This window comes from Protomyctophum bolini, assembly GCF_963924005.1.
Source record: "Protomyctophum bolini genome assembly, chromosome: 4".
In the NCBI taxonomy this organism is placed as follows: Eukaryota; Metazoa; Chordata; class Actinopteri; order Myctophiformes; family Myctophidae; genus Protomyctophum; species Protomyctophum bolini.
Genome location: NC_137865.1, coordinates 47,037,224 through 47,052,046, shown reverse-complemented (window position 1 = coordinate 47,052,046; position 14,823 = coordinate 47,037,224). Strand labels below are relative to the sequence as shown.

The 14,823-nt window shown below is 44.7% G+C and overlaps 1 protein-coding gene across 4 annotated transcripts; it reads left to right on the top strand.

The window, feature by feature from the left end:
- The first annotated feature begins 1,195 nt into the window (after positions 1–1,195).
- LOC308313743 (fibulin-7-like) lies at positions 1,196–13,446 on the top strand. 4 transcript variants are annotated; one of them, XM_080761037.1, is made up of 8 exons: positions 1,196–1,504; positions 4,374–4,587; positions 5,586–5,756; positions 5,922–6,061; positions 6,092–6,302; positions 6,494–6,631; positions 7,935–8,079; positions 11,172–13,446. In XM_080761037.1, the coding sequence occupies exons 1-8, from the start codon at positions 1,430–1,432 to the stop codon at positions 11,551–11,553; spliced, it is 1,476 nt and encodes a 491-aa protein (XP_080617163.1). In that variant the 5' UTR covers positions 1,196–1,429; the 3' UTR covers positions 11,554–13,446. The 4 variants fall into 4 exon arrangements, with proteins under 4 accessions (XP_080617163.1, XP_080617162.1, XP_080617161.1 ...); XM_080761036.1 differs by having other exon boundaries at positions 4,377–4,587; positions 5,922–6,302; XM_080761035.1 differs by having other exon boundaries at positions 5,922–6,302.
- Positions 13,447–14,823: the final 1,377 nt, after the last annotated feature.

Here is a 14,823-nt window from a genome sequence, read left to right as displayed (position 1 = left end):
GGCCAAATGTATATAGGTCTGAAGTGGTTAATGTGTGTTTTGTAATAATAATCCCAATCTAGTAATTTAAAACTGTCAAAATATAATTGTAGTGGAGTAAAAGTAGGCCTACAATATTTCCCTGTGAGATGTAGTGAAGTAGAAGTAAAAGTACTGGACATTGGAAATACTTAAGTAAAGTAAGAGTAGCCGACCACAGACGAAAAACAGTCCAAGTCCAAATTTAATTCTGACCCCTCCACGAAAAGGCCTCGTTGTCCTGACCCCTTATCTATCATTTATACATTATGGATAAATAGTGTGGATTTATACTATTTTTCGTCTTCTCAAGTGTATATTGCTTGAGTATTTGTACTTTTTACTTTCCACCACTGTCAACCACTGCATTATATTCTTGTCTGGACTTCAACTTTGGTCTTTAGAACAGTGGTTCTCAAACTTTTTCATGTCAAGGACCCCGCCCCCACGGACCCCCATTTGAAAATAATATGCCAGGGACCCCCCCATAAGAGAACATTTTTACGGCTCTAGCAGTGATTCTCAACCGGTTCAATTTCAAGGACCCCTCAGTTTGACATGACATTTGGTTCCATTTGTACACTCTCTGAGTTACAGACCCATTAAAGATCCATTTGGTTCCATTTGTACACTCTCTGAGTTACAGACCATTAAAGATCCATTTGGTTCCATTTGTACACTCTCTGAGTTACAGACCCATTAAAGATCCATTTGGTTCCATTTGTACACTCTCTGAGTTACAGACCATTAAAGATCCATTTGGTTCCATTTGTACACTCTCTGAGTTACAGACCCATTAAAGATCCATTTGGTTCCATTTGTACACTCTCTGAGTTACAGACCATTAAAGATCCATTTGGTTCCATTTGTACACTCTCTGAGTTACAGACCATTAAAGATCCATTTGGTTCCATTTGTACACTCTCTGAGTTACAGACCATTAAAGATCCATTTGGTTCCTGTAACTATCATTTAGCTGGGGGTCCCCGGACCCCACTTTGGGAACCACTGCTTTAGAAGATCCCGTCAGTCAGTCAAGTGGTGGAATGTTTGGAGAAATTTGGCAAGTGCCTTCGAGAAAAAAAAGAAAAGAAAAGAAAAGAAAAGAAAAGAAAAGAAAAAGGGAGGAGGAGGAAAAATCTGCACAGTAGCTGCAGTAGTGCAGAGGTACAGCTGAGGTCGGTGTCAGTCAGTCAGTCAGGCAGTCTGAAGGAGGACATACTTATTGGTTTATATCTGTGGCCACTCTGCAAACCATAGCCTACAGAGAACCCTCTAAAACTTTACACACACACACACAGAGAGAGACCGTAGGCTATCACTTATTTGGGAGTTGAGGGCTAACAGCAGAGCAGGTGTACAACAACTGTACGTGTGTGTAGGACTGCAGTGGAGTTTAATTTCTGCCAGGATGTTGAAGCTTGTTGGTGGTTCTGTGGTGGTGGTGATGCTGTGCTTACATCACTTCTGTTCAACCTCTGCACAGGTGAGTTAATAGCTTATCACTCAAATGTCTGGCAGCCTGGTAGCTTTTCTGTTCTTCTTTTCCTTTTATATTTTTAACCCATTTAGGCCTGACGTAAAAAAAATAAAAAAAGGTTTGCTCTGAAAGAATATATATACAAAGATTTGTGCTACATTTTTACGATTTTTCAAAAATAGCAGACCTACAAGCTCGTAGCGCGCCACTCGGTGGCGCGCTATGAGCTTGTAGATCTGCTATTTTTCAATAGCTAAAGTATTAACATAATGCTTAGTTAAAACACCAAAAGGGGTTCCCACCCAAAATGGGTTTAATGCTATAGACAAGATTCAATAGACTGCTTTAAGTAATCCACAATAGATTCAAGTCAACATCTTCATTCACTGAGATATCATTAAAACAAATGCAAGGATGAGTCTTGTTAACAAAACTTGCAGTGCATTTTTATTGAATTATTCCTGTAAAAATTGCACTTGAAACTTTGCTATTATAGGCCTATATGCCTAAGTAGGCTATCTGTCAAACTTTTCCAAACAATAGCAATTATTTACAAATGATGGATAACGAGGCAACTCGAGTGATCTGTAAATCGACTCAATCCAATCCGGCACTTATACCATTGTAATCATAAAACAAAACAAAAACCATAATGACTTGTTTTTTGGAGTGTTTTCTAAGGAGCCTGTGGAGCGAGGGGTCATTCTCTGGGGGCACAGAGCCCATTTTCACACACACGTTACAGCTGTAATTATATGGGAGTACAGATTTTCACATCGGTTTGAAAACCTCACTTCTATATATAGATTTGACACCTCTTTGGTTTTTGGAAATACCTAACATACTGATGCACTGTTTCTGTTTCTCCTATAATACTGGTAAATGATGATGCGTTGACCCGATCATAGCTGCTACAATTAATCAAATTAAAAGATCAAGATCTAGATTCTGACTCAGAGACATGTATATATAATTATGCTTACTGGTAATACCTTATTTCTAATTTTTTAGAAAGAATGGTGCAGCACTAGTTGGCTGTCCAATTCATTTTAGTTACTCGTATGTTTTTGCTATAAAAGAGAGACACATTAAGAGAGGTGTTAATAAGTCGAGCACTTTGATGTTGTCTGTTTAAAGCCACAGTAGTTAAGGCTCCAGGTGTCACATTTAGAATCTAATGTTCAGCAACTACAGACTATAGTGAAAAACAATAAATATGTTCATATTTCTCATATTTCAAGATCTGCTGTTGAATGGACATGTGGGTACGCTGTCAGTCGGGCCGTCGAATAGTAGTGGGCTTCTTGTTGACAGACATCAAGCCATAGGCTATAATAATACCTTAGTATTTTACCCTCCAAACAACTTGATCTCCTGACTTCATTCGACCGGCCAGTCTGTATAGTAATCTGCAGAACCGCCCACCCCTTTTCCCCCTCACTGTATTGTGTTTCTTTTCCCTTTTTACCTCCTTCATGATGAATTCCTGTTCTGTTCTTTAACTTTATAGAAGTGTCTATTTGTACTCCCAGTAGTGTCTCTAAATGTTTTGATGAATTGAACATGGTGGGCCCTCTTGTAAACAAGTGTAATGCTTTATTGGGTCGTCCACTCACAGTTAACAGTCTTTGTATTGAGTTTGTGCTTGAAATGTACTGTAATTCTGCAAACTGTTAATAAATATTTCAATCAATTTCAATCAAAAGAACAGTCTTGGACTGGTGGAGAGCTACCTTTCGACTTTTAGTAGCAGATTTGAGTGTTATCAACCCAAATCAACCAGTAAGTTACCTAGAGCCATATAATGGCTCTACTGGACCGGAGACGTTGTGGTTGTTGTTGTCAGCCAATTGTCCGAATTGGTCGTGTTATCCGACTATTATGAACCCTAAATCGAACCCTAAAACCTCAGTCTTAACCGGCCACATAAGTAAACATAAAGAATCCTAAACCACGGGACGTGATGTTAAGACTGTCCATTGTGCCAATAGATGGTGTGGGCTCACATGAGATTTGCCTTGATGTTAAGAGTGGCATTAGGAGGTGTATTTCTTAACTAGGGCATGATGTCAATTTTGGGACACATCCTCTGTAGTGTGCCTTTGAATCAGCGGGTGTTTCGGCCTTCCAACACTATATACACCCTCATCAAAGGTGGCCAGCTAAAGGGTGATCAAGCCTTGGCTTGTGTCCCATGCCCCAATCATTGAGATGTGCCTCCCACGGGACTATGCAAGGCAGGGGCGTCCTCTTCCCTGAGCCAGCCATACAGCTGACCGCATACCTCATAAAGTTGTTAGCGCACTTTCACGATGTTATCGCTTTGGTGGCAGTAATTTCACATCTGTGTTTCCTAATAGCAGCCAGTATAGGCTCTACTAGAGCCTACTGGCTCCATTGCCTGGTCTTGATGAGTAACCTACCAGTGATTATGGCTTGATAGCATTCAAAGTTGGTGTCTAAGCATTATGTTATACTTTAGCTATTGAAAAATAGCAGATCTACAAGCTCATATAGCGCGCCACCGAGTGGCGCGCTATATGAGCTTGTAGGTCTGCTATTTTTGAAAAATCATAAGAATGCAGCACAAATCTTTGAATATATATATTCTTTCAGAAGACTTTTCTTTTTTTAGAAGGTTAGAAGATCCTGTCAGTCAGTCAGCAGTGGAATGTTTGGAGAAATTTGGCAAGTGCCTTCGAGAAAAAAAAAGAAAAGAAAAGAAAAGAGAGGAGAGGAGAGGAGGAAGAAAAGCATGGGTGTCTGTTTGGTAGAGAGCTACCTTCAGACTTCCAGACCCACAGTGCCTGCCTAGCTGTCTCCACGGTGATGCATCATTACACCTGAATCTTTGTACCCCCTCCCCCCACTCCAGAAGTGTTCCTCCAATCAGGAGCTGCAGAACTCCCTGCGGCAGGTGGAGAAGATGCTGGCGACCCACGAGGCGTCCTACCAGCAGAGCCTCCGCACTCTGAGGAAGAAGCTGGGAGTTCTGCAGAACAGCACCATGTTCACCAGCACCAGCGACACCAAGCCCAAGAACAGCACCATGAGGTCCAGCGCCACCAAGCCCAAGCCCGCCAAGAACGGTGAGCTCAGCTCATGTGCTTTTGAGCAACTTAATGCAAGTGGATGGGAGGAGAAACCCGGTTAATATATACTCTAAGGTCCCTACTACTTAATGCCTCGTGCACGCAAACACATTTTGTTTATGCGGTGTGGCAGAGCAGCCCTGCATGCACTGACTGTACTTAAGAAAATGAAATGATCCCCATACTTGACTTGGGCATAAATCATCACATACTGTATGGCCTTTGACTACTAGCTGTGACTGTTAAAAAGTTCAATCTAATCTAATCTAGTATCCAGCGTCCTGGCCTGTCCGGAGACCACAGAATTAACTGCTATGCGGTCGAAAGGTTTCAAGTCCCACCTGTAGGCTTGTGTGTGACAAACAAACTGATTCAAGTCCCACCTGTAGGCTTGTGTGTGACAAACAAACTGATTCAAGTCCCACCTGTAGGCTTGTGTGTGACAAACAAACTGATTCAAGTCCCACCTGTAGGCTTGTGTGTGACAAACAAACTGATTCAAGTCCCACCTGTAGGTTTGTGTGTGACAAACAAACTGATTCAAGTCCCACCTGTAGGCTTGTGTGTGACAAACAAACTGATTCAAGTCCCACCTGTAGGCTTGTGTGTGACAAACAAACTGATTCAAGTCCCACCTGTAGGCTTGTGTGTGACAAACAAACTGATTCAAGTCCCACCTGTAGGCTTGTGTGTGATAAACTGAGAGAAACCTGGTGACCAGGTACACCTTCATATACCTGGTACAGTGCAGTACCTGTACTGTACCAGGCTATAATAACAATAACAGCATACTGTAGTTGCACAGTTCATTTCAATCCGTATTGTGAAAAGCCATGCAGGGAATTAAAAAAAATTGCATGCACATTATTTGTGACATGGCGAGAAATGATCCTACACTTGGAAATGTTTTGGCTTCACTGATCGACGTACATGGGATTAAAACTATTGTACACCATATACATCTCTCCGTCTCTCTGTCTCTGCCCCCCATATAGCAACGTGTCCCAAACCAGACGTCCCCGCCCACGGGCGGAGACTGGGGAGGGTGTTCGGCGTGGGACACGAGGTCCACTTCCTGTGCAAGGCCGGCTACGACCTCATGGGCCCGCGGACCCGCGTGTGCCTGGAGTCCCTGAAGTGGAGCGGCACGCAGCCCAAGTGCAGACGTGAGTCACTGCGATCTCAATACCGCCCGACACTCGCTTCTCAAACCTTTTAGGGTTTGTGTGTCATGATTCATTCATAGTACAGACATGGTGTGTAGCGTTCACATAACGTCTGACGACGATGTGTTGTTCCCCCCCCCCCCCCCCCCCCCCACGCCATGCCAGTCTTCAACGCCACCGACAACTCCCTGCCCTCCTTCTCCGCCGTCGTCGCTCACGCCCCGCCCACATCGCACGCCACTTCCTCCTCCCTGTCCAGACCCGCTTCCTCCTCCGTGGCGTCAAGATCTGCTTCCTCCTCCTCCGTGGTGTCAAGATCTGCTTCCTCCTCCAAGGCCTCGAGAACCTCCTCCTCGTCCTCTTCCGTGGCGCCATCGGTGCGCCCTGCCTCCTCTGACTCCTCCTCCTCCTCGCCCACGCCTCCCCCCCCCTCCTCCTCCTCCCTGCTCGTGCGCCCGTCGCGGTGCACCCAGTTCCTAGGCTCCACCCACTGCACCTGCGACATGGGCTTCACCATATCGGGCCGGGACAACAACGTGTGCACGGGTACAGGAACCATGTGTTACTCAAAGCTCAGTGTGTATCGTTTATGTTACTTTCCACCACTGATGATGATGTTGAATGTTGTGTTCCTCAGACATTGACGAGTGCCAGGTGTTCCCGTTGGGCCAGCCGGGGCGGCTGTGTGTGTACATTAAGGCTGTGTGTGTACATTAACTAAATGTTGTGTTCCTCAGACATTGACGAGTGCCAGGTCTTCCCGTTGGGACAGCCGGGGCGGCTGTGTGTCTACAGGTGTGTCAACACGGCGGGAAGCTTCCACTGCCTCTGTCCCGCCGGCTACCAGCTGTCTAACGACGGCCGCAGCTGCACAGGTCAGACATTTAAAAGGAAAGGATGCATGGCTGCACGTGGTTTAAGGAAAGGATGCATGGCTGCACGTTGGTTTAAGGAAAGGATGCATGGCTGCACGTGGTTTAAGGAAAGGATGCATGGCTGCACGTGGTTTAAGGAAAGGATGCATGGCTGCACGTGGTTTAAGGAAAGGATGCATGGCTGCACGTGGTTTAAGGAAAGGATGCATGGCTGCACGTGGTTTAAGGAAAGGATGCATGGCTGCACGTGGTTTAAGGAAAGGATGCATGGCTGCACGTGGTTTAGGGAAAGGATGCATGGCTGCACGTGGTTTAAGGAAAGGATGCATGGCTGCACGTGGTTTAAGGAAAGGATGCATGGCTGCACGTGGTTTAGGGAAAGGATGCATGGCTGCACGTGGTTTAGGGAAAGGATGCATGGCTGCACGTGGTTTAAGGAAAGGATGCATGGCTGCACGTGGTTTAAGGAAAGGATGCATGGCTGCACATGGTTTAGGGAAAGGATGCATGGCTGCACGTGGTTTAGGGAAAGGATGCATGGCTGCACGTGGTTTAGGGAAAGGATGCATGGCTGCACGTGGTTTAGGGAAAGGATGCATGGCTGCACGTGGTTTAGGGAAAGGATGCATGGCTGCACGTGGTTTAGGGAAAGGATGCATGGCTGCACGTGGTTTAAGAATATAAGAGGAATTGTCTAGTATACCCCTTCATGAATACAATCTGGCCACTGGCCGTGGTAGATTAAGGAATTGGCATAATAATGTATGACGCGGTGGTATAGTTGTTGAAAAATAATGCCGAACTGTTGAACTACCATCTCTGTCTCTCTGTTCAGATATAGATGAGTGTTTAACAGGTTGAACCACCATCTCTGTCCTCTGTTCAGACATAGATGAGTGTTTAACAGGTTGAACTACCATCTCTGTCTCTCTGTTCAGATATAGATGAGTGTTTAACAGGTTGAACTACCATCTCTGTCTCTCTGTTCAGATATAGATGAGTGTTTAACAGGTTGAACTACCATCTCTGTCTCTCTGTTCAGATATAGATGAGTGTTTAACAGGTTGAACTACCATCTCTGTCCCCTCTGTTCAGATATAGATGAGTGTTCAACAGGTTGAACTACCATCTCTGTCTCTCTGTTCAGATATAGATGAGTGTTTAACAGGTTGAACTACCATCTCTGTCCTCTGTTCAGATATAGATGAGTGTTTAACAGGTTGAACTACCATCTCTGTCTCTCTCTGTTCAGATATAGATGAGTGTTTAACAGGTTGAACTACCATCTCTGTCCTCTGTTCAGATATAGATGAGTGTGCAGCGACAGGCAGCAGGCTGAATAACTGCAGCGGGGAGCAGGTGTGCGTGAACACGTACGGAGGCTTCGAGTGCGTGAGCGTGGAGTGTCCTCGCATGAGGAACGCCACCTACATCAAGACGTCCTCAATGTAAGCCTCTGCCCAGGACCTGATTTACACCGATTTTAACCACTTAAAACTACCATTCATTGTCATTGGAAGCCAGCGACATGAAGATACAAAGCTATACATCTGACGTTTGTAGCATGCTGCAAATGATACAAAGCTACAAATTGAAGCTGAGCTGGGTTCAACTTCCAGATGCGAAGCTACAGTATACAAAGCTACAACTACGCATCAAATTATGCAGTGAATCACAGCATCATTTGACGGGTTGTCGCCTTGTCAAATCTGTGATCTTTGCACATGCATGCCTCGAGTCGTCGTGTGAACGCAACATTAGAGCACTGACTTGAGTTACAACCGCGCCACTTTTTACGTCCACCGTCCAAAACTAATCCAAATATTATCCACAAGCTCACAAGTGAGCTTGTAGGTCAGCTACTGTACCTTTTGACCATTATTTTAAACTTTAGCTGAAAATAGCCGATCTACAAGCTCATAGCACGGCACAGAGGGCCGCACTACAAGCTTGTAGATCTGCTAGTATTGAAAAGTCGTGAAAATGTGTGAAATATATTCTTTCACAGCAAACGTTCATAACTCTGGGTCTCAGTCCTAAATGGGTCAGGTGGTCAGACGGGTTGGCCTGAACCACCGTCATCACACACTTACGGCGGGGAGAGTTCTCAGCTGCCTGTCACCACCTCGCCGCTCTTGACACTTCAAACTCAAGCCAATTCTCACGCAATAAACTCAACATGAGCAGCTTTTTGAATTACTTTGACGCAAAAGACTGACGGTGGTCCCTTCTGGTGGTCGGCCTGGAGTGGAGACTATACTGCAGTGCAGACCTCTGAACGAGGCGATGAGAATCGAGAAGAGAAAAGAAAGTGTGAAACATTGTTTACCATAGCGGTCCGACGGTCCGCAGGGAGAAATGTTTATCATAGTCATGAAGGAATCCTGCTCTGATTTATTGGTTCGGTGCAAATCATAGTTCCTATTGTGTGAAGAACGTTTGGGAAGTAATTGTCTGTGTCTGTGTGCGTGTGCGTGTGCGTGTGCGTGTGTGTGTGTGAGTGTGTGTGTGTCTGCGTGCGTGCGCTTGCGTGCTCGCACTGTGCAGTCTGCCAGATGATAAGCTGAAATGAGAGGGTGTTTGAACAACACAAGCTGTGAACCCTGGAAGAATCTCACGCGTTTTAAAACCACGGCTGACTCCGTCCCTCACGGACCCTATACTGCTTCCTTTAAAACCACAGCCGACTCGGAGGGCCCTCCCACACGGACCCTATACTGCTTCCTTTAAAACCACGGCTCCCTCTCGGACCCTGCTGCTTCCTCCCCTTAAGACCACAACATTGCATCTGTACTATTCCTGTAGACTACAGTAGGTCCCGAGCCTGCTTTTGTGCCTTTACTGTGTGACCCCAAAGTGAAACCTGTTAAGGGCCCATGACGTAGATGTCCGTCATGGTACTTACTTACGTAGTACGGTCATATGCCCGAGACGGAGATTGATTAATCTCAGTCAAATTATAGTGATATCAAAACCGGTCGCTTGTAAATCATCCCGTCTAATTATGAAAAAACATCCTGTGTTTGACGGGCCCCCGCTGTCCAGTCGCTAGTTTCGTTAGATGTTTTCTTACCTCCCGTTGTTGTCGATCACATCAATAGTGTTGTGGCTGTTGTTACTGCTACACACACATTCACAACAACATGGATTAAATATAACCCCGGGCCCTTAACCCATTCTGACCTGAGATCAGATTCATACGAGGTTTCCGCACTGGACACACACTGGTCTGATTAACCCATTCTGACCCGAGATCAGATTCTAAAAATGTCAGTCGTTCTTCGATTTTTCAAAAACAGCAGACCTACAAGCTCGTAGCGCGCCACTCGGTGGCGCGCTATGAGCTTGTAGATCTGCTATTTTTCAATAGCTAAAGCATAACATGATGCTAAACACCAACATGGGTTCCCGTTCAGAATGGGTTAACTGACTCCCAGTGGTGTTCTTATACAGACTCGCCACCAGTGAGGAGACGATTATGAATAGCTGGAAGTCTAGCTGGCAATTATCTTACCTCCTTATAAACTATATATTTTTATATTAACCTCTCGAACCCTATTCTGGAGGGAACATTAGCCAAAAATATCTACACAAATATCTACAACTATGCCTCCTTGTAAGCTTGAAGGGCAATTGGACCAAGTATAATAAGGGCATAATTCAACTGGCTTGGTTTACTAAATAGAGGTTTAAGTGGTTATTGTGGTTAGTTCTCCCCCTGTGGGACTGTGGTTAGAGTGTCCGCCCTGACGCTGGGAGGTCGAGGCTATCAAAATGTAATTTGTTGAAAGTGATTTTTGCTATGTTTTTTTATTTCTTATTTTATTTTTACTATGTTTTATTTTGAGTTAGTGTTTGTAAACAATTGTATAAGTATTGCGTTTGTTAAATGTTAAATGTTTGTCTGTGTCGGACCCCAGGAAGACTAGCTTTTGTAAAAGGCAAAAGCTAATGGGGATCCTTATGAACAATAAACAATACACAGAACTGTGAAGACTAATATTCTCCGGGACAATAAGATTATTATTATCATTAAAGGACCACTTCACCACTTTTCAACCTATCTTCATATAACATGTCCTCACTAATAATCATGAAAAAACTGTGCAATTTTTTTCTACTCGGTCTGTGTCTCATAGGAGGGGCTGTGGGCAGTTCAGAAACCGTCTTCCAGTGACATCATCGATGGGGAATACAAGCTAATAGAAACTGCAGGCTTTCTAGTCCTGAAAAGTTGCAATGCGAAAATGGAAGCCATCGTTCTCACGATAATCAAAATCTAAATATTTGTGTAAAAAAATCTTGTTTAAAAAAAATCTGCCTAATGATGATGTCACTGGTGGACAGGTTTCTAAACTCCCCACAGCCCTCCTATATGAGACACAGCAGACTGAGAAGAAAAAAATCATGCCATTTTTTTCATGATTATTAGTGAGGACCTATTATATGAAGATAGGTTGAAAAGTGGTGAAGTGGTCCTTTAATTGCAACCTGCTGCATGTATTCACCTTTGATCCCGTCCCTCTGTCGCCCCCTGCAGGCGCTGCGAGAGGAACCCGTGCATGCAGGGTGACAGGGCGTGCGCCCAGGCGCCCAACTCCGTGTCCTTCCACCACCTGCCCGTCATCTCCAACATGACCACGCCGCGCGTGCTGTTCCGCGTGTCGGCCGCGCGCGTGCTGGGCGACACGCTGCGCTTCGGCCTGGTGGAGGCCGGCGGGAAGGGGCGGGGCCAGGGGGCGGGGCACTTCAGCGTGCAGCGCTCGGGCCGCCAGACGGGCACGCTCCTATTGGTCAACGGCCCCGTGGCGGGGCCCGCCGCGCTCAGCGCGGACGTGGAGATGAGCGAGCTGGAGCGCGGCCGGCTGCTGGGCCGCTACCTCACCAAGGTCACCGTGTTCGTGTCGCCCTACCACTTCTAGAAGGAAGGGGGCGCTGTGTGTGTGTGTTAAACACGCCATTTTGGAAAGAACTTACAAGGGGGGCGGGGGGGAGGGGCCCTTTCCCTACGCTTCCTTCACAGGTGTTTATACCAATGATACCTTCTTTGTCACACAGATTAAAGGCTCATACATAGTCTGGATTTCCGGTGGTGGGGTGACCACCGAACTACAACATGACGTCACGAGCCGCGGTGAAGAGAAAACCACCGCCACCGCTCCAGCCCTTCTCAGTTTTTACTCACAACCGCTCAACGTTATTACAGTTCCGGTGGTCAGCTCACAACCGGAGCGGTGGTCACCTCACCACCGAAGATCCAGACTATGAATGAGCCTTTACAGGTGTGAAGTAGTGGGTGATATTCGTTTTCATACTAAGCTCCCATCATGTTTAAGTTTCAGCGAAGGGACCTAGTACTAGCCTTTCCAATGACATCATCAGTGGAAGGTTTCAAACAAGATTTCAATTTTTAAAAGTACTGCCAGAACAATGTGTTCTTTTTCAGCGCGCCAACTTTCCAGATGGAGAAAGGCTGCCGTTTCTATTAGCTTGGAATCCCTGTCCATGTCGTCATTGTCAGGGCAGGTATCTCTATCAAATGCTCTTCTAATCCTGACCTCCCTACTTATAGGGAAATTCTCAAAATGTCACTGAAAACATTCAAGAACGTTCACAGAAAAGGCTAAGAGATATAGGCAGATAGCGAAGTGACTATTCATCACATTTTCTTTCAAATCGCACAGTTTTCTCTCTTTTTGGGGGGGTGGGGGGGGGGTGGCATTATGTAATAATATTACATAATGCCACCCCCCATTATAGGTATTACAAACCCTCCTAGTTCTACAGTCTCTCGATACGGGCAGAATCATGCTTGTCACAATCGTGAAATGGAGTCCATAGGGCCAATTCATACCGATTTCGGCACATTGTAGGCTCTACAGAGCCAAATGACGTCACATTGTAGGCTCTCTGTAGAGCCGGTTCTCATAGGAGTATGAATCGGCCCTTACTTGCCCTTATCAATCGTCGTTCAAATGATTGCGATTAAAGATGTAACTGTGTGTATGTCTGTCGTTGGAACATTATGAATACAAATTACATTCATGCTTTGCTTTGAGGCTTCGTAAACAAAAGTGCACATGCAGGGAAGACATGACAAAAAAACTACAAGCTCGTAGATCTGCCAAATTCCACAATTTTTTGAAAATCTGTGAATATTGTTCAATTATGATGATTCATTATGGATAAATAATCAATAATATTAATATGAATTAATATATAAAATAATTGTGATTAGGTAATTATGTAATATTTGTGACAGGCCAAATTAAAGCAATAGAGGACATTTTGTTGGGACATTGTCGTCCCATTGATTGTTAAATTTAGATTAAAAAAAAAACACGTGCACGCACGCTATGGGGGGCCCCAAACATTTACCGACCCAGGGGCCCTCGTGAAGTCTATGGACTTCTTAAATGTTTGTTTAGAGCACTTTAAACAGAGTACAGCCAGGTCTATGGACTTTTAAACTGATGATCAGGGCTAAACACATGTGTTTACAACAATGCCACATTTTATATTTAGGACAACGTTAAGATGTGTTGGGAACAGAGTAAAGGCGATCTAAAGCATGTGTTTCACATTCAAGGTTTGTTTCATGAACTTTGTCATTTTCTGTTTGTCGAAAACAAAATGATAAAAGTTGTTGCTGTATTTATAACGGACAATGTATACGTGTTTCATCAAAGTATACAGTACAGTATGTGATACTGTTTGCCATTTGTGACAATAGTGCTTTATCTTTATTTGTCTGTTTGTTTTTACAAAAAATGGGTATTATGCAATTTATGCAATAAATGTGTTTATACCAACTTGCACAGTCTTGGACCAGCTGCTTATCCACCAAGGTGAAACATAATTAACCCAATATGCATATTTACAGTAGTTTGGTTGCAATATGGCAATATGCCACGGCTCATTGGCCACGGTCACAATTTAACGCTAATCACCTGCTACTTGATTACTGTCGGTGCTGCTCATTAGCCCATATTGTTACTGCAGCCAAAGTTCATTAATTCTAACTAAATGAAAAGATAATAATCCCAAAGAAAGCCCCCAAATTAAAACTAAAGTAAACCAAACAGAAAAGGCTCAAACCTTACCCGTTCAGTTGGTTGGTTAGTGTGTGTCCTCAAAGGCCTCCTGGAAGTTGTAATCCGTTCAGGAAAAGGGTTGTCATGAAAGATATTGTGACTCACGGATCCCAAACAAAACGGTGACCACTGAAACATGATTGTGTTTACTACAGTGCTAGGCCTTCTTTAGGCCCACTAACAGGGGGACAGGCCCGGTGTAGTGGGGCCTATGGCCTCCTTCTTTGTTGTTAAGCCCCAGGTCTTAACACTGCCATGAAATAAACAAAAACATATTGCCTAGACTCTTCTTCAACAAAGAACTAAAAAAACACGGTGAAGCAGCTTTCTGCTTCTACGGGCCGACGGCGTGGAACAAACTGTTCCACTGTCTGTACCTTCGACAGGCAGCCTCTGTAGACATTTTTAAAGCACAGCTCAAGACCTACTGCTACACTCTTGATCTTTGGCCTACAGGGCACATCTATAGGTAAAACACACTGGGAAAAGACAGTCTGCTCCAGTACCAAACACCAAACACTTCCTGCCACAGGTCTTTCTCTGGCTGGCTCCGCCCCCTGCCTCTCACCTGGAACACATTAGAAAGAAACCTAGGTAATCTAAAGAAGGAGAGGACACGTTCTATACGGTATGCGTTGTGTAGTGTATGCCATGGTAAAGAAACCTAGGTAATCTAAAGAAGGAGAGGACATGTTCTATACGGTATGCATGTATGCCATGGTAAAGAAACCTAGGTAATCTAAAGAAGGAGAGGACAGGTTCTATACAGTATGCGCTGCGTATGCCATGGTAAAGAAACCTAGGTAACCTAAAGAAGGAGAGGACAGGTTCTATACAGTATGCCATGGTATCTGGAAGATAATGTGAAAAATCACACCTGTGTGAAGCGAGGGGAGCTCTTATCATCATTATCAGCGCCCCATGCACAAAAACACATTGTTTTCCATGATGTCATGGCATATTGAGAAACCTCCAGACACATACATTGACATTTGAACAATACTTACAGATCTTGTATAATTGTGGAGGGTGGGGGGGGGCAAATATAATAATGTTCATTTGACGTGACAGCAGGGCTGGACTGGCCACAGGTCATAC

What these genes read in the sequence shown, in the direction of transcription:
- LOC308313743 (XM_080761035.1), top strand. Translation starts at nt 1,430, where the DNA reads ATGTTGAAGCTTGTTGGTGGTTCTGTGGTGGTGGTGATGCTGTGCTTA. An exon ending in GCCCAAGCCCGCCAAGAACG is followed by an intron (nt 4,588 to 5,585) that starts GTGAGCTCAGCT and finishes CCCCCCATATAG; the next exon opens with CAACGTGTCCCAAACCAGAC. An exon ending in CGACGGCCGCAGCTGCACAG is followed by an intron (nt 6,632 to 7,934) that starts GTCAGACATTTA and finishes TCCTCTGTTCAG; the next exon opens with ATATAGATGAGTGTGCAGCG.